This window comes from Orcinus orca, chromosome 15 (genome assembly GCF_937001465.1).
Source record: "Orcinus orca chromosome 15, mOrcOrc1.1, whole genome shotgun sequence".
NCBI classification, from domain to species: domain Eukaryota; kingdom Metazoa; phylum Chordata; class Mammalia; order Artiodactyla; family Delphinidae; genus Orcinus; species Orcinus orca.
In genome coordinates this window covers 63,615,295-63,640,398 of record NC_064573.1, presented here as the reverse complement: position 1 = coordinate 63,640,398, position 25,104 = coordinate 63,615,295, and the positions used below count along the sequence as shown (strand labels likewise).

General features: G+C 61.2%; 1 protein-coding gene across 3 annotated transcripts; it reads left to right on the top strand.

Moving 5' to 3' along the window:
- The first annotated feature begins 337 nt into the window (after nt 1-337).
- On the top strand, nt 338-25,104 carry HIC2 (HIC ZBTB transcriptional repressor 2). Of its 3 annotated transcripts, XM_049697902.1 has the most exons (4): nt 1,118-2,524; nt 7,340-7,731; nt 16,997-17,094; nt 18,736-25,104. In XM_049697902.1, the coding sequence occupies exons 3-4, from the start codon at nt 17,069-17,071 to the stop codon at nt 20,549-20,551; spliced, it is 1,842 nt and encodes a 613-aa protein (XP_049553859.1). In that variant the 5' UTR covers nt 1,118-2,524; nt 7,340-7,731; nt 16,997-17,068; the 3' UTR covers nt 20,552-25,104. The 3 variants fall into 3 exon arrangements, with proteins under 3 accessions (XP_049553858.1, XP_049553859.1, XP_049553860.1); XM_049697901.1 differs by lacking the exons at nt 1,118-2,524; nt 7,340-7,731 and adding an exon at nt 338-519; XM_049697903.1 differs by lacking the exons at nt 1,118-2,524; nt 7,340-7,731 and adding an exon at nt 16,543-16,744.

Genomic DNA, 25,104 nt, shown 5'->3' with positions numbered 1-25,104 from the left:
GGCACGGAGCGGGACTGCCAGGGGTCAGGGTCAGGCTCAAGAGGTGTAGGCTCCGAGTGTGGGGGCTGAGCCCCCATCCGAGGGGTGCGGTCCAGTGTTCCGGGGCTGAGGTCACGGCGCCAGCCCCACACCCGCCACCGGTCCGCCACACGCCGGGGTCGGGGTCCTGGCTCCGGGTCCCTGCTCCTTCCGCGCGCCCCTCCCCCACGGCACCGCCGCGCGGCCGCCTAGGCCCCGCCCTGGCCCCGCCCAGGCCCGGCCCGGCCCCGCCCCACCCCGCCTCGCCGCTCGTCCATTCAGATGTGGGTCAGGGGTGAGCGGGCGGTGCCGACGTCACAAGCTTCCAAGATGGCGCCGAGCGGGCGGCTGTGAGCGGCGCTCGGGCGCGCGGGGCGGGGAGCCAAGCCGGGCCGGCGGCGGGCGGACGGACGGGGCAGGCGCGGGCGGCGCGGGCGGCGCCGAGGACGAGGCCGCGGGAGGGCCGGCCGGCGGGCGAGCGCCGCCGCCGACGCACACGAGGTGAGGGGCGCGGGAGGCGGGCGGCGGGCGCGCCCCCGATAGAGGGGCGTGGGCGGGCGCGCGCCCGGAGACGTGGGGCTGCTGCGCGCGTGGGAGGGGGCGGGACCCCCGGCTGGTCTGCCGCCTGCGGCGCTTTGTGGCCCAGGGCAGGCGGCGCGGTCATGGCACAAAGCCCCGCGCGCGGGTGTGCGGAGCTGGGCGGCGGGGAGGCGGGCGCCGGCTCTTTGTGCCTCTGCATCCGCGGTCTAATCCGAGCAGGTCGGCGAGCGGCGCTGCCTGACAGGCGGGCTCCTATTATGCGGGCGGCCCTGCGCCCGCCGCCGCCCCTTGCGGGGCGTTTCGCCGTGTCCACGACTGCGGCCCCGCGCCGTCCGTCGTTTCCCCAGCCTCCTCCCCGCAGGAGGACGGCTGCGCGCGGGCATGGTAGGGGCAGGCCTGGAGGGGCTGCTCCCCGAGGGCCGGGCCCTGCGGCTGGTGGGCTCGCTGCCCTGCCCCCAGACCTCTCTTTAGCAGGCGGCCGCTTGGCAGGAAGAGAAATGGGCTTGGGGGAGGGGGTCGGCTGGCAGGGGGAGGGGACCGGCTGGCAGAGGGAGGGGGCTGAAGGGCCCCAGCTTGTCACTCTCTGTTTATCTACTGAGATGGTTCATATTCACACAGGCTTAGCTGGGGTGGAGGGAGGCGGGGATGCCTCTCCCTGGGGGGTAGTGACTTACGGAGAGGAGGGAACGCGGCCAGATAATGCTCGCAGCGGCCCCACCCAGAACAGCGTGGGACTGCCTAGGGAAGGGAGCCCAGTGCGGATCCGGATGGCCCGGAACGGTTTTGAAGTTATTTATCCGTGTTTCTCCTGTTCCCTCCACCTCCAGTGCTTTTTCTAGTAGGGGTTGCCAAGCACATCTGGAAAGCTAGGTTCCCGGCCCCCCCACCCCGGCAGGAGGAGTGTAACCCGGGGAGGCCACCTCTCTGACATATGTGGTAGGGGGGAGGGGCAGAGCTTTGCCCATAGGAATCCTGTGGCTGTAGATTGTTGACTGATGTGGGGATGGCTGTGCCTCTTGTGCAGGGGGGAGGGGGAGAGCTGGCAGGTAGTGGAGGGGCCTCCAGAGATTCTAGGCTGAACTTGGGGGTGTTCTCCAGGGACCCCCGCTCGAGGGATGGAACTGGACCTTTCTGGAGCTAGCATTTATTGCTTCCTGGCTCCTGGCTTTACTTCTTTTTCTCCGTTCCCATCTGCCAGCGTCTGGACTCCCTGGGCCTTTCAGCAGACATTTTCAGGAGCACAGGCCATGTGGCTGGTCTGTAGCCCTGGCTCAAGGAGCGGACTTAACGCTCAGCAGAGCAGGGTTGCTGGCATGTTCTGAAAAAAAAAAGCAGATGGGCCGGCCTCAGGCTGGCCTCCAGAGACAAAGCTGTGTGGTGAGATTGCTGGTGTAGCGGGCTCTTAGTACCAAGGGGGTGGGGGGAATGGGAGGCTGATACTTGGGGGCTGAACTGAGTCCTTTGCCCCTGGAGTAGGTTGCCCTGCCTGTGAGTGAAATCGGTCCTGTGTGGTTGTGCTTATTATGGAAATCTCTAGGTCCATGGGCAGGTAGTAGCCTAGGAAGGCTGGGAGGGGGCTTCCCACCTGCCTGCCTGCCTGCCTTGGGGTCAGTGCGCCCAGGTTGGTCTGCTTCCTGCGGGCCAGTTTTGGGGTGTTGCTGAGTGACTGTCCTCTGGCCAGTTGACTCAAGTGCTGGTGTGCACCCAGGATTTCTTCCTGCAGTGTTTTCCTGCCAGTTGTTGGGACTTGTAAATTAGACTGTCGGCTTTTACAAGCGATTCCTGAAAAGAAAAATCTCCCTCTGGTTGCTGGCTCTGCGTAGAGGAAGAAGCAGCCCGAGGGAGCCAGGCCTTTAATTAAAGCAAAACCGAAATGATTGCTGCAGTGGCTGGAAGGAGAGAAGGCAGCACAGGTGGGGCGGAGGTGATATGCCCTGTCCTGCAGCAAGGTACCTGCCGGGGACAGGTAGGCACTGTCCCGTCCTCTCTGCCTGGTCTTGGCCAGCAGCCCAGCCTTCTCCACAAGCTGCAGTCCTGGATTAATCCTCACATAGTGTTTTCTTTCCATAGATCAGATTTCTCATTTTGTTAATAAGCACAGCCTCCGATCCACTTGAAGTCAGCTGTCGTGGACTCAGAGCAACAGGGTTTTGCATTATTGAGCTGACAGGCCTGCTGCCTTCCCTGAGTCCTCATTGTTTGCCAGGGGGTGGGGGCGGGGGTGGGGGCAGTGCCTTTGAATCAGCAGCTCGCCCCCGTGGAAGGGCTGGCAGGGCAGTTCTCGAGAGTTGAGGAGTGAAGAAGGAATAAAGTTCAGTTTACCCGGGGGACCTGCTGCCCTGCCCTTTTTGGCTTGGCCTGTTGGCCTCCAGCAGTCAGCCCCACCCCACGGCCTGCCTGCCTTGCCCACTGGGGCTGAGGGCCAGTGCCCCCCGGGACTGATCACTAGAGGGTGGGGGCTCTTGTTCCTGACTCCTTCTGCAGAGAAGAAACCACAAGTCCTGTTCCTCCCGTCCTGGCCCTCGGAGCCTGACTGAGGAGGGACTCCTGGGGGCAGCGTGAGGGGCACTGGCCTCAGCACTGTTTACTCTCCTTGTGGCCTTGGACAGGGATTGACTCTTTGAGCCTTAGTGTCCCCGTTTCTAAAATGGGAACAGAGCTAGAGTTCACATTCACGTATCGCTGCCTTCCAGAGCTCAGCCTGGGGAAGACAGACTGGCAAACAGACGATCGGAGGATGGGGTGATAGGGCTGCACCGTGCTGCGGGGAGCACGAGGTGGCAAGGGCGGAGGGTGGGCAGCTTCAGGAGGGGGATTTTAATGGGGAGCGCGCGCAGTTTGGGGAGGGCAGTGCTGGGGAGACAGGAGAACGGTGACAGGAGTGTGGCCCTGCAGATACTGAGCTGCGAGAAGCTGGCGCAGGAGCACCTGCTGCGTGCTCCTGTGAGTCTCTTTCACAAGCTTTTTATCCGTTCAGCGAAGTTTTTTGAGAACCAATGCAGTGCCCAGCCCGTGTGGCTAGACTAAATCGTGCTGTTGCTCAGACTTGCCGCTAAGCGGTCAGCCTTCAGCTGGGATGTAGAGACACTGGGAGATTTCAGGGCTCGCTCTGGGTGTAGCACTCTCACAGACTTGGAGGTCAAGTAACTGGAGGTTAAGTAACGTCCTGGGGCTGCAGGGTAGGCGCCTTTGGTGTTCTCTCTGGAGAGGTCAGAGATCCCATCCTGGCTTCCTCAGTTAGGGGCTTTCAGCCAGCTGGGCCAGTTAGGCTCTGCCTGGCAGCCGGCTGTGCTTCCTGCTGGGAGGGGCCTTGCTTAAGGGTTAGGGACCTGGGCTGGGGGAGGGCTCCAAGCCCCAGAACCTGGTGTGAGCTGGGAGTGGCAAAGCCAGAAAAGCAGGTGGGGGTGGGGTGCGGGTTGCGAGTGGGCCCCCAGCGCGCTTGGCGAGGAAGGGAAAACTGGGTGTCAACTCCAGACCCCAGCGCAGTCCAGGAGGGAAGGCCCGGGGCCGGGGGGCTCTGCTGAGGGAGCACAGTCTGGGAGGGTGTGGCCAGACTGTGGGGAGAGGGACCCTGAGACACTGCCAGGCTCAGAGCCCCGCCTCTGGCTGCCCTGTGTGGGTGGGTGGAGGGGTGGGGGAGCGTGGCCTTGGGGTTAGAGCAGGTCCTGTCGAGGGTCCCCTGCTGCTGAGCGTGTTGGCAGGGTGGGTGCCTGTTTCCTGTCGGGGGTCCACCTTCTCTGAGTGTGTGGGTGAAAAGGGTGGGGTACGGCAGGGCAGGCGGCTTGGCTCCTGGGGCTCCCGAGGCTCTCCCCTTCCATTCTGTGGGAATTCTGAGGGCCCCTAAGGAAAGGTGGGGCTTGGGCTTGGCTGGGGAGGGGGGCTTCCAGGTGGGCAGTTGACCTCTTGTGGGCCTGGAGAGGCCACTGGCTCTGGCACGGCTGTGGCCACTGTGCACACTGGTCCAGGATGCTGCTGCCGCTTCGGGTTTCTCTCCCAGCAGCACCTTGCGGGGGAGGGGGGGCGAGGGTGTTCAGGTGAATGTGGGGAGGGGCTGCTCCAGTGCCTTGGGCACAGCCCCCCCACATACACACAGGTGGTTGGAGGTGCTGCTCCCTTCCCCATGCTGGGGTCGCAGCCCCTTGGCCTCTTCCTCAACCTGGTTATAGGCCTTTTAAGGGGCAGGACTGTTCCATGGCCTTTGCAGTTCCCTTGCCTGCGCTGCTTTGGAAGCTAATGGTAAGCTCTTGGTGAATTCTTGTTCCCAGAGTGAATGAGAAGGGAGAGTAGAGTTGATGGCTGGGAGGGTGGGGCCTGGAGCCTCAGTGTCTGCCCCATGTGGACACAGGGAACTTACCCTGTGATGAGCATGGGCTCCACACTGACCTCCAGTGTGTGTGCTGTTCCCCGTGCTGCCTGGTGGAGGCCTGCCTGATGGTGCCCTGGTTCTTACCTCTGCATATCAGGATCACCTGGAGCTGGTGGAGCCCAGCCCGGCCCACCTCTAGGGTGGGCCCAGCCATCTATGCTTCCTAAGGTTTTTAAAATGAATCCAATGTGCAGCCAACTGCTTTAGCAGGAATAAATCTGTGTTGATAATAGAATCAGGGAGTGGTGAGTCCACAAAGACCAGCAAGGGTGGTCACAGACTGCCCGGTGGGGTTGTGCTTACAGAGCGAGCCAGCGGCTTCTGTTAGGTACCAGGGTCTTGGAGAAGCATCATGTGCAGAGGGGGCTCACCCTTTTCATGGTCCCTTTTCCTGGGGTGGCAGTGGGAGGGACCCCAGGCTGGTGAGTATTAAGGGGGCGTCTCCTAGGAGGTCCCCCGGGAAACACCTGCTGCTCTTGACCCCAGGACTCTTGCTCCTGCTTGACTTTAAGGGACTACCTGCCCTGGTCTCTTGGTTGCATTCTTGGGCCCTGGTTGGTCTCTGTGCCCAGGCATAGTGACCTTGGAGTTCCTCGTGGTTCCCTAACAAGCCCACTGTGGCTGCAGCTGGGGACCCCTGGGACCTGTATCTTTCCCCTTCTTTTTCTCTTTGACCTCAGGGTACCTGGGAGAGAGAGATGGGTCCCTGAGGTTATTTACGTGGGTAAGGTGTGTGAGGGAACTACTGACAAGGGGCCAGGAGGTGGGGTGAGGGCTGGGAGGGGCACTGGAGGTGGGGCTTCAGGTAAGGTATGGCCAGCCCAGCCCAACCTCCTCTGCTGGGACAGAACAATGGGCTGTCTTGGGGCTTAGTTCACGTCTGAGGGCAGCCAGGACACAAGACAGCCCCCGCCTGCTCTGGGCAGCTTACTGCACGAGGGAGGAGAGCAGCAAGGCCCTTGGGCGTGGTGAGGTCTGGAATGGGCCTGGTTGGTGTCCTGGGGGGAGGTGCAGGAAGAGCAACCTGGCCTGGGGCCAGGCAGGAGTGGGACTGAGTGGTCTGGGCTGGGCAGTTGGGGGAGGGGTGGTCCGGGGCAGTCAGGGTGTCCTCTGTCACTGTTTTTGGCCTGCGCACATCTTGGTAGACGGACCCATGTGTTCTCCCTTGAGAGTGAGTAGTCCTGGGGGTGGATTCCTGTCTCAGGTGTTTGGCCTCTTCACCCCGCCCCTCCCTGGGACCCCTTTGGTAGAAAAGGGCTGATGGTTTCTTTCCAGCAGGTGCTCCGGCAGCTCTGCTTGCAAACTGGGAGGAGGATGGTTCCCACAGAGCTCCTGATGGGATGCTGGGGAGGTAGCACAAGAGGGCTGGGCCTTCCCTTTCAGGATCCTATCCCGGGCTGGGCCTGGTGGGACACACCTGGGCAGTCCCGATTGCCTTCTCAGTCCCTGCTGTGTGAGTGGCCTGGAGAGGTTACGCACTTGGTCTAGAGTCCTTCTGCTGGGATGTGGTGGAGAAAGTCTAGGAGTAGGGTAACCACGATGCAACACACGCACGAGGGTGCATTGGACACGCGTGTGGACTCCTGCCGCTGAGCAGGGCTTGAGCCTGAGGGCAGCCGGGTTTTCATTTGAGTGGGGGGCAGACGGCTGCCTGAGACAGAGCCCGGGGGTCTGGTTCTGGAGCTGAGAGAGGCCCCTTCCCCAAGCCTCGGGGGCGGAGAGGACCCCTTACTGTGGTGGCTCTTCCCTTCTGCCCCTGGAGGCCTGGACCTGTGCTCCCACTTCCAGGATGGGCCTAGGGGCTGGCGGCAGGGCTGGGCAGCCCGGAGCTCAAAACCAGGCTTGGGTCCTCCTTTTGGTGTTCTCTCAGCATAGGGGGCACCAGCTGGGGTCTCCCTCTGGCGTGTGGAGTTGTCTCTTGGCAGAGGGGCCTGGGGGTCTGGGCAATCCCCGCTGGGCTGCAAGGGGAGGGGCCCTGGGCCACCACCAGCAAGCCGCTGCCACGAGGCTGCAGGTGGGGGGGGGGGTGCTGGGCGTGGGCTCGGCTTGCCCTGTGGCTGTGGTAGGTGAACTCGAGCCCCAGAGGGGTGCGGGCAGGGGAGGGGATAGTTTCCAAAGTCCCACATTCCATGCATGTTGACGCTGATAAGGGCAGTGGGGCTGGCCTGGTGCCGTGGGCAGGCGGTGCACACCTGCTTCCCGAGACCCCTCCCTGCCTCCACTCTGCCCGCCTCTGGGGCTGAGCACCCAGTCCGCAGCCTGCAGGCGCCCGCCTGCTCAGGCAACACTGCCGCCTCTAGTTAGCAGGTCTTGGAGGCCCCACAGTGGTTTCTGCCGGCCCTGCCTCTAAGGGTGTTTTTGGAGGCCATTTAAAGTGGCATTTCCTTTCTTTTCTTTGAAATTCCTTACTCTCAGGTGTGGCCCTTTGCCTGGGATTTCAGCATTTGGTGAACAACTGTGATTTTGGGGGAAGAGGACTCTGATGTCAAGCCTGTTTCCTCCAGGTGCCAGACCAGACCTCTCCGTGCCTCATTTTCCTTGCCTGTAAAATGGGTTGGTAGAAATATTTGCGGTAACGGCCGTCAGCCGTTCTCAGAGTGGTTTGCAGACCCCTGGGGATTCCCAGGACTCTTCAAAATACTTAGACATTACTGGCCTTTGTCCCCGCACTGACACATCATCGGTGTGAAGACGTGGTGGGCAGCGCTGCCCGAGGTGCACACTGCATGCTCCAGCCCTGGGTGCTCGAGCTGGGACCACTGGTCTTCCTCATGCTGTTCCAGGGAGGCCATGCAGGTGACCCAGTGGTGAGTCTTGACCCTGGAGGACACACATGTTAAGTGTTCTCTGTGGTGAGCTGGGGAGGACCCGGTGGATTCTCTTGCCTCAGACCGAAGCAGGACGTCATTCCAGGAACAGCAGTGTCTGCGAGCTGCTTTTTTTCATGGAATGTTAGTTTTACTTGAAAGAAGGGCTGACAGGCAAGGTGGTTGTTCAGACTTGGAGAATTGGTCAGACCTTTTCTCAAATGAGCAAAGTGAACCTTACCATGGGAAGGAAAACAGGTGACAGTTTTGCCAGCCATAGAGCCAGCAGAGGACAGGGACAGTTTTGGGAACCACTGTCCTTCACTGCGAGCCTGACTTGAGACCTCTTGTGATGGAAGCACTCGGGTTTTGGTGTTGTATAATGAAGTCTGACAACAGTGGGAAGATGTGATTGACTCGGGACCACTGTTTTCCGAATGACTAGCGCTCAGTGTTGCAAAATCCTGGGTGGATGTGAGTGCAGGGTAGGCCACTGGATTTTTGTGTAACCAGATATGAATTAATCACCGATACAATTTAAGAGTCTACATTGCACCTTTTAAGAACCTACCACTTGTTGAGTTTAAGTGTAATAACAAGGAAGAATAGCCACCATTATCTGAAAAGGGTAAAATACCCCTCCCATCTGTCTGTGTGAGGTTGGATTTCTCCACAGACTTCAGTCAGAACTACGCATCCTCACTGGCTGAACGCAGGGCAGATGTGAGGATCCAGCTACGTCTGTTCAGCCAGGCGTTAAAGACATTTGCAAAAATGTGAAACAGTGCCACCCTTCTTGTTGATTTTCTTTTCTTTTGGGATAGTTTTTTTCCTCCATAAAAACATCATTTATGTTAACATAAAATGGGTTTATTGTTGATAATTTTAAATCAAGTAAATATTTTTTAAGTTACCAGTTTTTCTAACACAGTAAATAGAAGAGTAGCATACAAGCCACCAAAGAGTTCTTTGGGGGTCCTTCCTAGTTTTCAAGAATGTGGACAACAGTTTCTGACCGGTGGACTAGGGCTGGGGCGGCGGGCGGGTGGCATCCTCCTTTACACCTCCCCTCTCCCCACCCCATCCTGTCCCCTCAGCCCTGCCTCTCCCCTCTGGCATTTGCTCCCCTAGCAAACCTGCATGGGAGCCTGCTGCGTGGCTGGAGCAGCTGTGGCCGTCAGGCTAGTGGGACGCAAGGTCCCTGGCCCCAGGAGCCTATTGGGTGGCAGCTGGGCAGCTAGTGCTGACGTTGGGTGGGGGGAGAAGTGCTGGGTGGCTTCGCTGAGGAGGGGGCACCCGGGCCTGACTGGTGGGGGCCGCGTGGAGGGGTGGCCTGGCCCTCTGGAAGCCCTCCATGGGCCGGCCCAGGTGTGGACTTTATCCAAGCCCCGGGAGTCCATTGAGAGCTGTAAGCAGGAGAGTGACTTGATGGGATTGGCGTTTGAGGAGAGAACTGAGGGTTGACAGCTGGGACCGCGGGGGTCGGATTCACATGCTGGACTTGTACGGTCCTTCAAAGTGGCTCCCGTCGGGAGGATTCCCCCAGGTGCAGGGGCTCTGGCTTCTGCTGCTTTCTCTTGGGACTGAGTGACACTTTCTGGGCATGTCCTGTGGGACTGGCCCCCGAAGCCCTAGTTCACACGGTGCTGCCCTGTTCCCGGCCATGTGGCTGCGTGCGGGGGTCCCCTGGGGTGGGAGGGGGTGCTCAACCCCTCCCTGGATCGGGAATACCCTAGTCTCTCCGCACCGAGCACGTTGGCTCCTTGTGGACCTGGGCTGTGCTGTGGGTTGTCACGAGTATGAACCACAAGGTGTGAGTTACGTGTGCACACATCTGGCTGTAAAGAGTGGGAGGCGTGCACCCTTCCCCCCACCCCTGTAAGAAATGGCCCCCACGCCCCGGGCTGCTCCCTGGGCCGCTCCTAATGTCACTGCTTTTCCAAATTTGGGGTTAATTGTTGCGAGTGTGTGCCGGTTCCCCACACTCGTCCGCATTCTTGGACAGCGGGTTTGCTCTCTGTGGACATAGAGCTGGGCGCTCATTGTGCTTTTGAGACTCACCCAAGTGCTGGGCATCACTGTGGTTCCTGCGCCCCGGCCCCCCCCTTGTCGTGTTCCAAGGTGGCACTGACCCCACATGTCATCATGGGGCAATGTCAGGGTTTCTGTTTTTGCTGCTGCCTGAGTAGCCCGGCTTTCACCCCCCTCCCCCAGCTCTGCTTCCTCAGGCAGAGAAGAGCCTGTTTATTTTTTCTGTCTCTAAACCGGGTTCCTTAATGCCAAACAGCCCTCCCAAGCGCCCCCGGGATGCCGTCTGAAGAAGCTCTGTGAGCACTTTTCTTTGAGTCCTGGGGGCCCCTCTGTCTGACTCCCTTTCTGAGCTCGGCCTCTCCTCTGTTGGGCCCGTCACATTACCTGCTGGACAGGTGAGACTTCTTCTCTGTAAGTGCCATCCTGCAGGCGTTTCAGGCACAGAGCCACAGGTTGAAATGTTTTCCACAGCGGTTCCCTAGTTTTTTCCTTAAAAATGGCTTTTTAAAAACTGGTAGGTGCCCAAGATGTGTCTACTTGATTTTTTTTTTTTTTCCATTTTGGACTAAAACAACCTGATCCTTGATCTTTGGTTTAGCTCCTTGAGTCCTTGGTCAGAGGCCCTGGGCTTGGGGGTTGGTCCTTCACTCAGGGCAGGGATCCTTCTGTTTGACTCCCGATCCCTGAGGGCCTTGTCCAGCCTGGAGCTCCTGGGGCCGTCGTTGGTGCCTTGCTGGGTGCACTTGGAATGTCCTCTCCTCTCCTAAGCATGCCTGTCAGGATTTGAAGACCCCTTCCCTCTTCCTTGGACACTAGGATGGTTAAAAATGTCATTAGGTTGTTGCTGCCTTCAGATGGCAGGCACAGATCTGCCCCGATAAGAGGTTTTAAGGTGGTCTTTATTAGGTGTCCTGTGGGTCCGTGGCTGGACTGTAGGGTTCCCTCCTGTCCTGTTGGTGCCGCGTCTTGTCTGGGGATTGTTGTGATTAGTTGGGGGTTCGGTCAGCTTGCTCATCAGGCCTGGGACGGGCCCTGCTGCCCCTCCTGAAGATTTCTGTGCACCTGTTGAAGCCAAGTACATCATAGTCATACCTAAGAAGTGTGCGCAGTTGTGAGCAACAGCGCCACGGACTCTTCCCAGGTGGACACGCATCCAGCGTCCATCCTGAGAGAAAACACCAGAACAGAAGGCCCTCGTGTGTCCTTCAAGCCCCCTCCACTCCCCAATCCCTCCCCTCACCCACCCTTGCTTTCCACCTTGACCAGAACTGGCTGTGTTGTCCCTTTCGGGTCTGGCTGCTTTGCTCAGCCGCTTGCTGGAGGCTCCCCGTGTAGGCAGCCAGGCCGTGGGATACGGTGACAGTCAGCTCTTCTTGACCCGTGCAAGGCACGAGTGCGAGGCTTGGCCTGAGCCCTGGGGCCTGCCCACTGCTGGAGGGGCTCCACGCCTGCATGGCTTCTGGGACCCAGGGTTTGTGTGTCTTCAGTCTGGGTCTTTTTAAAGTCTGACCGTTCTCTTTTCTGCCTGGGATGACCTCTTTCAGTGTCTGGTCAGCTAGTTGAAGCCCGTCGTTGCCATCTGGCATCCGGTTTGGGTTTTGTTTTTCTGATTCCAGGGCCAGGCCGTTACAGGCAGGGCACAGGGCCTGGGTGCCAGCCACTGGGAGTCTCGACGGCTGCGTGGGTGGATGGGTCAGCTGCCCTTTCTCGGGGAAGGACTCCTATACCCTGAGGTGGTTCTTCCTGGTTTTCAGTCATGAAGTGTCTTCTGGTACGAAGGGATGATGATAGAAGATGCAGAGTATTTTTATTTTGTTTTTTAACTATTTGAGAGTCCTTAGTTAGTGTAAGACATAGTGAGCTTCTAGGGTTGGGTTTGAAGTTGTGATGTTGGAGTCTCTGTCCTGGAGGAGCCGTGGGCTGGGCAGCTGCTGCTCTGTGACTCCTGAAAGGTATCCCGGGGTAGGTGGGGGACGGTGACTCCTTTGCAGCGGGTGGCCCAGGCTCCCTGCACTCTGCCTGCCACCCGTGCCCAGAACCCCTTGCCCGCCCGCGGCCACTGTCCTGCTTCTAAGACGCCAGCAGTAACAGAGTGCCACCTCGATCTCTCAAGTTCTGGGGCCGCCTCCTTCCTCTTGACACCCATCACTGAGCATTTACTACCTGCCGAGCTTCGGGCTTTCTGGGGAGTAGAAAGCTTGTAACCCACAGTCCAGTGTGCGTGCAGGTTCTGGTTCTGAGGTCTGGAGTGAGGCCAGACTGTCTGCGTTTCTCAAAACCCTGGGCTAGGGCCTTCCCTGGTGGTCCAGCGGTTAAGACTCCGTGCTTCCAGTGGAAGGGGCGCAGGTTTGATCCCTGGTTGGGGAACAAAGATCCCACATGCCACGGCCAAATAAACAAATATTAAAAAAAAAAAACAACTAAAAGAAGAAACAAAAACCCTGGGCGATGCTGCCACTGGTCCCTGGACTGTGCCGGACACCCAGCAGGACAAGTAGGAAGTGGGGCTGGGGGCGCAGGAGCCAGCTTGCCAGGGCCTGTCTCCCTGCAGCAGGAGCTCCTTGCTCCTTGCCTGATCGGGATGCTCCCAGTTGGCCGTGCCGCCCCACCAGCTTCCCACAGGCTCCCTGCCTCCAGGCTCTAGTTCTTTTGCTGCAAGCAAGCCTCTTACCTAGAGCTCAGGCCCCTTCAGGTGGGGATGGGGGGCAGTGCAGTGTGGGCACAGTCTGGAAGTTTTCATAATGGTGACTGTGCTCCAGGCAACTCTCACCTGCCTCTCCCCAGTTCACCCCCTGTCTCACTGGCTCAACACTCTTGGCCAGACTCAGGCAGGCTGGGGGCCTCCCAGTGTGACCCTGCCCCGCACCCTCCCCGGTGCCAGCCAGCTAGCTGTGCCAGTGCCAGCAGGGGAAATCCAGCTGCAGGTACCCGGGTCGTCCTGGGAGTGGGAGTAACGGGCGGGTTGTAGGCCAGGGGTGAGGTGAGTGTGCAAGGCTCGCGCTGGAGCCCTGGAGAGTGGGGTTTGTGGTTGTGGCCCCGCCAGGCCTCCCCTCGTGGTGCCATGAGCCTCTTGGGTGGGAGTGCACATGTGGGAAGGTGGGGCTGCAGGCATTTGGGGGCAGACTCAGGGAGGTCGTGCTGGGGTGGATGGATGCCACCTCCCGCACTGCTCAGGGACCTGAGGGAGAAGCCCAGCCCCAGGCCCCGATCACCATGTCACCAGCGTGCTGATGGAACTGAGTTGTTAATTTCGTAGAAGTCTTGTCCGAAGGAGGGCAGGGCTCTTGGCATTCGTGGAGCCCGTTGCTTTCCAGGAGGATGGTCTGGGAGACGAGCCAGGAGCTGCTGGCCGGCATCCAGGTCTGGGCCAGATTACCCGCTGGACTCGCCCAGAGCAGTGGGTCCCACCCACAGCCAACCCATGTCTGGAGGGGCAGGCCAGAGAGGGCACAGCCTGGGTCCCCAAGAGTAGGCCTGCCCCTGGGTGGTGTAGCCCAGGTGAGGCCTGCTGTGAGGTAGACTGTGGGAGGGGGAGATGAGGGGGACCTGCAGGCCGAGGCCCTCCTCCTGGCTCCCCTGCCCTGCCCCTGGGAGAAGGAGGTGCAGGTGTCTGTCCTCAGGGTAGGAAAGTCTGGAGTCAGGCTCTGCCACCTGCTTGCTCCTGTGACCTTGGGCAAGTTGCTTAACCCCCAGAACCTGTCTTCTTATCTGGCACTGGAGGTGGAGAGAACACCTCTGAGGTTTCCCCACAGGCAGGGTGCCCTCCAACTGGTATGGGGTGAGGAGCTGGGGCTGGGCCTTAGGCTCTTCTGGGGCTTGGCCTTAGGCTCTTCTGGATCCTGGGTGCTGGGACCTTCCAGGCCTTCTCGCTCTGCCCTCCAGCTGCCCTCCTGCAGCCTGGGAGGGGCCTGGCCTGCAGGGAGGGGCAGTGCTCGCACCTGTCGGGGCCACACCTGGAGCACCAGGTGGCCACAGCAGGGGTCGGCTGGGCCCAGAGTTGGGGGGGCAGTGGATACGAGTGTCTGAGGCCCTCAATGACACGGTCAGATGTGCTTAAGCCCCTAGGGGTATGGCGGTGGCCTGGTGTCCTTGTGACTCCCACCGCCAGTGGAGCCCTCGGTGGGTGCTGGGCAGCCCCCCCCCCCCCGACGCCACTGTCAGCTGGAAGAGTCCTGTGTTCTTCTGTGACTTCTGGCTGTTGTTCTTTGGCCAGAAGGTGGTTAAGGAGCAAGAATAGCCTCCCATTGGGTGCTTTGGGCTGGGCCGGGAGCGAACTTTTCCGGGGGGGGACCCAGCATAGCTCTGGGCTTCCTGCGGAAAGTGTGCTCTGGGGAGGGAGGAGGGGTCAGGGTTCCCGGGGACCTGGGTGACGAGGCCTGCCCAAAGAGGGGTGGGGACCCCTTTTTCCTGTCTTCACCCTTCTCTCCAGGACCCTCCATCCTGGCTGGGCGGGGCGAGTCATTTCAGCCAGGGTGCGCGGGGGTTCTTTGGGTGCTCTTTCTTGCCAAGGGAGATAGGACATTGCAGAGAGGGGCCCACAGTCTCCTGGGAGCATCGCCCAAGGGTGAAACCACACCCTGAGCTTGGGCCCCCCTTGTGGGCTGGAGGTAGGCATGGGATGCCCTCCTCTGTCTCCAGAAGGGAGGGGTGCCCGCCGCCAGGCTCCAGGGAGGCAGGGCTGCCTGCCTGTTCCCCAGGGGGTTCCACCTGAAGGCTAAAGGATGGAGCAGGCTGAGGGCCCAGGCTTCCTGGCACCCAGGCTCTGGGCTCAGTGGGTGTCCAGGCTAAGTTGGATTGGCTCCTGTCGGAATTGGGGTTGGAGCCATTTTCCTTGGCTTCCTGCTTAAACAAGGGCCACTTTCATGTGGAGACCTCCTCTCATGGCCTCCTGCCCTCTGTGGGTTCCAGGAGGGGAGACCTCCCCACGAGCCCTGAGCCCATGTGGACCACCTGACGTGGGTGGGGCCTTGTCTTGCCTGGGATCCCTGTGCAGCTGTAGGGACCTGGCCTTGGGCATGTGCTCTGTAGGCCCCGGACCTGTCCTCAGTGTGTGTGGGGTCGGGGCCAGGCGGGGGCCAGCCTCCCTGGCTTTTCTGAGGCCTGAGCCTGGAGGGAAGAAGAGGAAATAAGATCTCAGTCAGGACCTGTCTCACGTCACCGTGTAGCAGCCCTGTTGGGGAGCTGGGTGCTGGCCGTCCTGTGAACAGAGACCTGGGAAGGTGATCCAGGCCCCTCTGTTCACAAGAGAGCAGAGCTGTCCCCTCCCCCCCTTCCTTGCTGGGGTCAGGGTCAGCCCATCTGGGGACAACCACGCACCCATCTGACTGACCTGTCCCACTGCCCAAGATCCTGGGCATTCTGGAGCCAGTGCTCCGGGTGGGCAGTGTGGCTGCGCTGGGCGTGGGATCCTTGGGGCTGATTGGCATGCTGCTGGGCCTGCTGCCAGGTGGCTGCTGGGTGCCAGGAGCTGGGGCCAGGCGGCAGCCTCATTCCAGCCCGTGGTGGGCTCCTTCCAGGGCTGAGCACCAGCCCCGTACCCAGTGGGCATCCCGCTGCCAGCTTGCCTGGCCAGCCCCACGGTGCTGTTTGTAGCCCTCTCTCCCTGGCTGCTGTGGGCTCTCCAGGGTGGGCACTTGCTGCTCCCACACCCGCCGTTGAGCCGGAGGGCAGAGGCCTCTGGGAGGGAAGGAGCAACACTTTCTAGGGGTCTTGGCCCTCACCTGTGGTGAGGTGTGTCCTTGCTTATGGACACGATGTAGACCCACTCTTGGCCCAGCCTGGGGTGCCTGGCAGGCGGGGCAGCTTCCTGGTGGATGTGCACTCCCAGCAGGCAGCTCTGTGTGACACCACCCCACCCCTGCCCGGCGGAGGGCACAGCCTGCTCTGCCTGGTCCTGCTGGGCCTCCCTGCGGGTAGGTCAGGCTCGAGGGCAGTCACTTGGTCAGTCGCTGGGCCTTTTCCAGGCTGCAGTGACCAGGCTGGTCGACCTGATCTCCAACAAGGGCGAGGAAGCCCCAGTTGCAGGGTCTGGCCCAGGCTGAGGTGGTGGGCATTGTGCCCGGGCGGGGCTTGGGTTGTCGTTGGGTCTGGTGGGGTTCCTGATGTGGCTTCCCATCCTTTCTCCTGGGCCACTCTCACTGGCGGCGGCATTGCGGTGGTCTCCGCCCCCCTCCCCAGGCAGGGTTTGGCTCCGTCTCTGGCCTCTCTTGGCCGGGAGCCTGATGAGGGGCCCAGGCTGCCCTCGGGGAAACGTGGACGCTCTCAGGCTGCTGGACCTACAGAGCTGGTTCTCCTGCCCTCTGGGCTGACCGTGCCCCCCTCCCCCCAGCAACCCCTGCAAGAGGGGAGCTGTGCTTGGGGCCGAGAGACAGCTGGCAGGCTGGAGCCGAGGCCTCCCGGCCACCCTGCACCCCGGGTCTGGTCACATTCCTGAGGGACCTGCTGAGCCTCCCTGGCCCTGGGGGCGGGGGAAGGGCAGGCAGGGATGGGCTCTGGGCTGCTGCAGGCCTCCTCCCCCACCCCTGGCTCCATTCCAAGGGCGCCCAGGCCTGCTGGAGTGGGGGACAAGGAGCTGGAGCCTCAGGACCCCCTCCCGCAGGACCCAAAGCTCTGGGGGGGGGGGCAGGTGGAGCCCACCCACATCTGGCAGCAGCTGCCAGTGGCCTTGGCAGGCTGGTATTGAAAGGGCGAGCCTGCAAACGCCATGTGGTCAGGCTGGGCTGGGCAGGAGGGGGCTGGGCGCTCTGGGCGGGGGTGGGGTGGGGGGAGAGCAGACCCGGAGGGAAGGGAAGGAAAGGAGCAGGAGAGCCAGAAGCGGTTGAGACTGGTTCTTATAAATAGCCTGTTGCACCAGCGCCTCCGATTTTGACCTTTTGTTATGTAAATGTGGCCAGCCTGGAAAGGGCCTTGCCCAGGCCTCCTGCCACCACGCCTGCCCGCCCTCCAGGAATTGTGTGCCTGCCACCAGCTCCCCCAGATCTAGGTAGCCCTTGCAGTATCCTAAATCTGTGGGGGTGGGTGGGAAGAGGGTGCAGGCGAGCTCCCCAAATTTGCGTTCTTCCTACCACGGGGACTGACTGTGGGCACTATGACCACTGTCTCTTGCCCAGCTGTCTGGGCGTCCCAGCCAGAGAGACCCCCAGACCTTCCTGGGAGCGAGGTCCCCCAGCACCTCCCCCCTCCCCCTGCTGATGCCTTTGTGGGTGACCATGTCTGTCTGTCTTCCCTTCCCCAGGTGACCAGGCATTGATGCACCCCCAGGGAGGCCACGCGCTCAAGGAGGCCACCCCCGCTGGCTGCTGCTCACATGGTTTCTGGGCCCCTGGCACTCCGGTAGGTCAGGGAGGGGGAGCTGGGGGCGGGGGCGGCAGAGGGAGGATGTTTGCTCCTCCTCCTTGGGACTCTGGGCAGCCTGCAGCTCTCAGCCTGTGTCCTGGCCTGCAGTCCTTTGTGTGCGGGCAGCGCTGGCAGCATAGAGGGGAGGCTGGGGCTTGGGGAGGAGGGCTGCTGTGGACTCACTGGCTCTCGGAGGCCAGGACCTCCTGCCCTCGGCTAGTCCCCTTGCCAGTTGTCCTGGGTGCTGGGGCTAGGTGTCTAGGCCAGTGTGGAGGCCGCGCCTTGGGCTCTTTGTCCCTGCCTGGCTGGCTCTGGGGGCGGGGAGTGGCGGAGGGCTGGTTTCTGCGCGATCTGGGCTCCAGCTTCTGAACAGCCTGACAAGGCCGAGCTGGCCTGAGGTGCTTGCTGCCTCCTGCTGTCAGGCCCTGAGTGCCGGCCCACGTGGTCATTGGGTGCTCAAAGTCTTCCTTGGGGTGCACAGGATCATGGGGGGTTTTCCTCTGTCTTTGCAAACAAGGGCAGGTACGGACCAGTGGGAGGAAGGCAGGTGGGTGCAACCCCTCCGGGCTCTGTCCTGAGGGAGGCAGGGCTGGGCGCCTGGTAGGAGCTGATCCCAGGTGGGGGAGGCTCAGAGCAGTCAATTTCTCTCCGAGGTTGGGCCGTGAGCAGAAGGACATGAAAGCCCCTTGTTGGCCTCACGGCTCAGAGCACCTTTGGGAGGGCACGAGCTTCGAGTGGCTGGAGGGGTGGGGAGCCACGGCCGTGCGCTGTGACCCTGCTGCCCAGTGGGGTGGGTGCATGGTTGGGGCACGCTGCTCCCAGAGACCCCTGTGCACACTGCCACGCAGCCACCACAGAATTCCTCTGCATGTGTTTTCCTCAGTGACATCAGTTAGCATCTGTGCCAGTCTGGCGAGTTTCCCAGGCTCAGACAGCACTGCCTGCCCTGCCCAGAAAGTCCCTGGGGCCCAGCGGTGCCAGGGCTTGGCCAGGCTGCCTTTTCTTCTCAGCACCTGGAGGCCCAGGCAGGGGGTAGGGGGGATGGGTGCTCAGTGCCTGTGGTGGGGCAAGGCCTTGTGGGGTGGGGGTGGCAGCTGGGCTGCAGTGTCACGTGATGCTGGTAAACCTCAGAGTTTGGGAAGCCTCTAGGGTTGTTGGAGAGAGACCCAGCCTAGAGCAGAGGTCGCAGACCAGAGGCTGCATGTTTGATCTGGCCCACGTGGTATTTAAGGAAAAAGAAGCTTCATTTTGCATGGGGTGATTTCACCTGAAAACCTGGATTTCTGGCTTGTCTCGAAAGCTGGGAAGCTGCATGCCCACGTGAGAAGTCCAGCCACCCAGCACCTCATAGACCCCTGCCTTTGGGTCTATGAGGCCAAAGACGGGCCAAAGACCTTTGGGTCCCATCTGGGCACGTGGTTGGCTTCCTTTAGTGCGGAGATGATACCTTGGGCCAAGTTCAAATCCCAGTTTCGTTGCCTGCCACCATGTGCATTGTCCTCTGTGTTTTCAAGTCTGCAGATGGGCTGGTGCCGCCCCCCTTCTCAGGCAGCCTGGGTGGCGTGAGTTCCCTGCCCAGGTGCCGGACCCCAGGAGGGTCCCCCGCTGATGCACACGCGTACCTGTTCTTGCCCGCAGGTGGTGCGTGTGGGCAGGGCGTGGGGACATGGGGCCCGACATGGAACTGCCCAGCCACTCGAAGCAGCTCCTGCTGCAGCTGAACCAGCAGCGGACCAAGGGCTTCCTGTGTGACGTCATCATCATGGTGGAGAACTCCATCTTCCGGGCCCACAAGAACGTGCTGGCCGCCAGCAGCATCTACTTCAAGTCCCTGGTCCTGCACGACAACCTCATCAACCTGGACACGGACATGGTCAGCTCCACGGTGTTCCAGCAGATCCTGGACTTCATCTACACCGGCAAGCTGCTGCCCAGTGACCAGCCAGCTGAGCCCAACTTCAGCACGCTCCTCACCGCCGCCAGCTACCTCCAGCTGCCCGAGTTGGCAGCTCTCTGCCGGCGCAAACTCAAGAGAGCTGGCAAACCCTTTGGCTCCGGGCGGGGTGGGGCCGGCCTGGGGCGGCCACCCCGCGGCCAGCGGCTGTCCACGGCCTCTGTCATCCAGGCCCGGTATCCGGGGCTCGTGGACGGGCGCAAGGGGGCCCACACCCCCCAGGAGCTCCCCCAGGCCAAAGGCTCCGATGAGGAGCTCTTCCTGGGCGGCTCCAGCCAGGAGAGCGCGCACGGCCTGGGTCGGCCGGTCTGTCCAGCCAGCGGGGAGGCCGGCCTGGGTGGCTGCAGCACCAATGGCAGTGGTGGGGGCTGCGAGCAGGAGCTGGGCCTGGACTTGTCCAAGAAAAGCCCCCCGCTGCCCCCCGCCACCCCCGGGCCCCCCCTCACCCCCGACGACCCAGCCCAGCTGAGCGACAGTCAGCAAGGCTCACCCCTCTCGGCCTCCGCCCCTCCCGTCGCCAACAGTGCCTCTTACGCCGAGCTGGGGGGCAACCCCAGTGAGCCCATGGATCTGGAGGGGGCCGAGGACAACCCCCTGAGCCTATTGGAGGGGCCGGGCGGGCAGCCCCCCCGCAAGAGCCTCCGGCACTCGGCCCGCAAGAAGGAGTGGGCCAAGAAGGAGCCCGTGGCTGCCTCCCCCTTTGAGCGGAGGGAAGCAGCGCCGAAGGGTCCCTGCCCAGGGGAGGAGGCTGAAGGGCTTGGGGACAGGGTTCCCAACGGCATCCTGGCCAGCAATGCGGTGGCGGGCGGGCCCTACGGGGAGCCCTCATACCCCTGCAAGGAGGAGGAGGAGAACGGCAAGGATGGGAGTGAGGACAGTGGGCAAAGCGGGAGCGAGGGCGGCAGCGGCCATGCTGGCGCCCACTACATGTACCGGCAGGAGGGCTATGAGACGGTGTCCTATGGGGACAACCTGTATGTGTGCATCCCCTGCGCTAAGGGCTTCCCCAGCTCCGAGCAGCTCAACGCGCATGTGGAGACGCACACAGAGGAGGAGCTCTTCATCAAGGAGGAGGGTGCCTATGAGACAGGCAGCGGGGGCGCCGAGGAGGAGGCCGAGGACCTGTCAGCGCCCAGCGCGGCCTACGCAGCCGAGCCCCGGCCCTTCAAGTGCTCGGTCTGCGAGAAGACCTACAAGGACCCGGCCACTCTGCGGCAGCACGAGAAGACTCACTGGCTGACGCGGCCCTTCCCCTGCAACATCTGCGGCAAGATGTTCACGCAGCGCGGCACCATGACGCGCCACATGCGCAGCCACCTGGGCCTGAAGCCCTTTGCCTGTGACGAGTGTGGCATGCGCTTCACCCGCCAGTACCGCCTCACTGAGCACATGCGCGTGCACTCGGGCGAGAAGCCCTACGAGTGCCAGCTGTGCGGGGGCAAGTTTACGCAGCAGCGCAACCTCATCAGCCACCTGCGCATGCACACCTCCCCCTCCTAGAAGCCAAAGACCCTTGTTGGCCTGCGGGCGCCCACGAAAGCAGGGGCACAGTGGCCAGGCCCCAGGTGTGGGGCAGTTCCTGGTGCAGCCCCCCCCCCCCCCCCAGAGCTTTAATCCACAGTCTGTACCAAGGGGAGAAGCGGGCAGCCAGCACCCAACCCAAGTGCATGTGGCTGCTGCGCCGTCTGCCTCCTGATCCTGCCCGGCCCAGTTCCCCGTGAGGGCCACGGCGGGGCCTGCGGGAGTGGGTCACGGGGGGTGTCCCGCAGGCTGTGTTGGAGCAGGGGGAGTGGGGGCCTCCCTCCATGCTGCGGGGAGCAGGGCTGCCGCGGCCGGGGTGTCTGTGCTGCCAGCCTGGCTCTGCGGGGAGCGGTGCCAGAGGGAGGGGACAGCGCCCTCCCTCCTCGAGCCAGGGGTCACCGCTCACTGGTGCTGGGACAGTCAGGGGCCCCCACCGCCTACCTCTCCACAACTAAAGAGCCCTCTGGGCCTGTGTGGCTGTTATTCCTACTGATCTGTTCCTTTTTTCTTTTTGAATTCTGTTTTTTAAACCAAAACCAACAAGAGTTTATTTTCCTTCCGGCCCCTCGGGGCTGAGCCTGGGTCTGCAGACTGAATGTACCGGGGCAGCCACCCCCCGCTGCCCGACTGTGGGCTGCGCGCCCACCCTCCAGGCCCCAGAAGCCCTTCTTGGCCAAAGGCTTCCCTGGGCCCCGAGCCCTGCCTCGGCTGCCTCAGGAGAGAGAGTGCTTTTCCCATAGTTTCTGAGGAATATTCTTTGTTTAGAGGTACTTGTTTTTTATTAAGAGAAAACCCCGTGTAACGTGTATGTGAATGTTGGAACTGGAAGGTCTGGGGTTGGTGGGGGGCGGGGGGAGGCTGGCCGCGGTGCCAGGACGTTGGTACGCGTTTCCATTTTCTCCGTGTGTGTGGTGTGCGCGGTACGTGTGGACTCATGTCGCGTTTCCTTCCTTCCTTGCCCATCAAGGTGGAGAGACTTCTGACCTTTTGCTACCTCTTGAATTTGTGAGAACAGGACGTTGGTTGGTGATGGCAGTTGTGGCCGTGACGCTTGTGTTTCCCTTCTGTCGCCCTCCTGGGCCCCCCGCCTGTGCCCCCTCTCAGAAGGGGCACCTGTACTTCCTCTGTGCGCGTGTGGCCAGCTGGCCACCCTGAAGGTGTTCTGAGTGTGCTGCTGGGCGTCAGGGAGCCCGAGCTGCCTCTCATCTGGGCCCGAGTGGGGGTATAGGTGCTCCAGCCCCTGGGGAGCCCCCGGCACAGGACCAGGTGCCAGGAGACGGGAGCCACACAGTGGGACAAGTTCCTGGAGGCTCCCGGCCAGGCCAGGACGGGGCGGAAGTGAGCCCCCCCCATCCTGTCCCCTGGGCCTGCAAGAGCCTGACCTCGGGAGAGCAGCAGCCCCTACCTGACCAGTGCAGAGGGGCTGACCACAGGGATGTGTATATCTTCTCCCACCCCCTTGGCAGGGTGGGGACCTGTTCTGCTTTGGCATCTCTGGGCGGTCTGGGGAGAGGCTGGCTGCCACCCATGGGCTCAGCCCTGAATCCCACCCTACCCTCACCTCTCGCCTTGGGCTCTCCACCAGCCTCAGACACCTCCATGGGCCTAGAGCCATGCTCACAAGGCCAGGCCAAGGTCGAGAGGTCGGCACCACTGTCCTCAGCCTACTGCAGCCACAGGGCTGGACCAGCGGCTTTATCTTCTTCGTTTTGCTTCATGTTTTCATTTTTCTTTTTTCTACTTTAAGTTCAGACCAAAAAATTCCGGAGTCATCCCCTACCCCCACCCTCCACCCCTCCAGAGACCCTCCAGCTGAAACCAGAGCCTGAGTTCAGGGACCCGAGTGGTGGGTGTTGGGAGTGAGGGCACGCAGGCCACATGGGGCCCTGCTGAGCCCTTGGGGTACCCCCGGCCTCGGGCTGCTCCTCTCCCCTCTGGGGACTTGTGTTCCAGCAAGTCAGGCGGGGGCCCCTCCAGCGCCTCTGCTCTCCCGACCCCCCTACTCCGTCAGCACTTAAGCCACACGACAGAAGTCTGTAGCGGGAGCTGCACACACGCCCCTGGGCGTGGCCCCCGGTGAAGCAGGTGGTTCATGGCAGAGCTTCAGGGACTGGGCGCAGAGGCCCTCACTCGACGACCTTCGTGCGACGTAGTATTGTACCCACCTGAGTATTGTATCATATATCGAGCCTTCTCTGTATTTTAACAAGAAAGCGAAACACTAGTTTCCTATTTAAGACTTTAAGGGTTTGTGGGGCGGGCGGGGTTAACACAACACTTGGTTTTGTTTTCCTTTTCCTTTGGTTTCATGTGGAATGTGTGCTTGTGAGTGTGTGCATGGACGTGTGTTAGAGCCTCACCAGGAGATTAGGCTGTTGGAGGCCAAGGGCGGCTTACAGTTCTCTGCTTTAGTCACTTAATTCCTGAATGTTTCGGAGAAACAGGAAACAGAAAATAGCAGATGTCATGTAGGAAAGAGGATAAACAACAACAAAAAAAAAAAGAAAAAAAAGACAAAAGCTCACATCCAAATTCACAAAACCTATTTTTTAAACCAAAGCACATTTTGAATGCGTATGGAACCTCAATGGGCTCAGAAAAAAGATACTAATATATTTATCTCATTGTTTACATAAACTTTTACAGTTTCAGACCTCAGCAGATAAAAGGCCAGTCCCAGTGAACCCCACCTTCCGCCGGAGCCCCTTCTGAGTAGGCCCTGGAATGGCTCACGGGCAGAGGGGCCGCCGTGGGGCCGGGGCAGGCGTGGAGGCCCCTGAGCCCTCCTCCCAGCCCGGGCCTCTCCCAGCCCAGCTGGCACCAAAGAGCTTGGGCCCGTGCTGACCCGCCCCCCAGGCCTCCTGGCTAGACTGTGGTGGTCCTGCCAGCTAGCCAGCTAGTAGGGGTGGCTGTCAGTTCTGGCCACAGGACCTGAGCCTGGGCTTGGGCCCTGGGATGGATGTGCGCCCCCATCCCGCTGCTCTGCCTGCGACCCTTGGGTGGGTTGATGTGAGGGTCCCTCTCAAGCCAAAAAGCCAGGACCTTTGCACAGCTCCGTCGACTCCAGCGGGTCCCCGCCCCCCTGGGGACCCCCACCTCCACCCCGGCAGTGGGAGGGGCTCACTGGGCCGGTCCTTACCTACACAGACGGTGCAAACACTCTGAACAGTGTTGTTTTTGTATCAATATGTTTGTGCAGTGATGAATGTATTTATTTCTCAGACTTGGGGCGAGCGAGCGGTAGACGGCTCCACCACCGCACGCTCCCGCCAGACCGAGCCCGCCACCGGGGCTCCTCCAGGATTGCAAAAAAGGTAAAGAAGAAAAGATGAACCTTTAAGCAAATACGAATCTCAGAGACTTGCAGCATAGCCATACACCTCAGCCTGTGAAACGAACAATCTGGACACAGACGGACTTTCTGAACCTCACACAGCCGTGTGTGTTACCGTTGGTCGCCACTTGGGGGCTCTGGGCTGTCCGCCGCCCCCGCCCCCACACCCACCTGTCAGTATTCACTGGACTGGCCGTATGCAGGAGTGCGATCGGGGCGGGCTGGCTGGGCAGGCGGACCCCAGCCGCCCTCCCCGCGGCCGTCCTGAGTCAGGGTGAGGCCTGGGCAGCCGGGAGGGCAGGGATCAGGGCAGAGGCGGCCGCATCCGTCCCGTCCCCTTGGCTTGTGGGGGCGAAAGCAGAGGCGCCAGGCCTCAGAACAGACCAGGGATCCCAGCCCTACCGGCCCCCTGTAGGGACCAAGGCCCTCGCTATTCCCCAGAGCCAGGTTGGGCATCATTGAACCTGTGAACCCGATGCCAGGAAGGGGTTGTGGAGCGGGGCCTGACCAGAGCCTCAGTCTGACATTCCAAATCGGGGTGGGTGTACGCTGTGGGAATTGAGGCTGCCTGGGACCCCTTGCCTAGGACCACCCATCCCCCACCGGGCTTGTCACCCCACTTTAATTTTCTACCGGGAACCCCTCCCCCTACCTCACCTTGCTATTTATTGCTGTAATTTATTGACCTCAAATATGCTGCATAACAGACCTCACTCAGGGCAGAGAGGATCCCCAGGGCTCCCCCCCTCCACTTGGCGGGGCCCTGTGGGGCCAGGTGCTGAGGGGAACCTCTCTGTCCCCCACCCATCATTTGCTTTCCCCCTCCCCCGTTGAGGGACCCCAGGTTGGGCACTGGCCCATTCACAAATACCTCGAGGGGGAGGGGAGGGATGGGGTTATAGCTGTTTTGTTTAATGGGAACTGGAAGAGGGATCATGTCCTGCTACACGCCCTTCCCCGGAAGGGGGGACCACGATCGCACTCCTGTACTGGCCACCGCCACTGTCAGTCATCACACTGAGTTCACTTCCCTCGAGAATTTGGATAAATTCAGGTCAGAGCTGCAGGTATGCAACCCTCAAGTGTCATAGTAAAGCAGTTCACCGATCTCTCCATTCAGAAGCGTGCAGTCTTAATGTACAGTGATGAGAAACTGTTATTTTATGATCTTTTCATTAAAAGCTTGATTGAAAACTTG

Excerpts from the sequence above, each read along its gene's own strand:
- HIC2 (XM_049697901.1), top strand. The coding sequence starts at position 17,069 with ATGGTTTCTGGGCCCCTGGCACTCCG. Across the intron at positions 17,095-18,735 it reads TCTGGGCCCCTGGCACTCCG|GTGGTGCGTGTGGGCAGGGC; the intron begins GTAGGTCAGGGA and ends TCTTGCCCGCAG.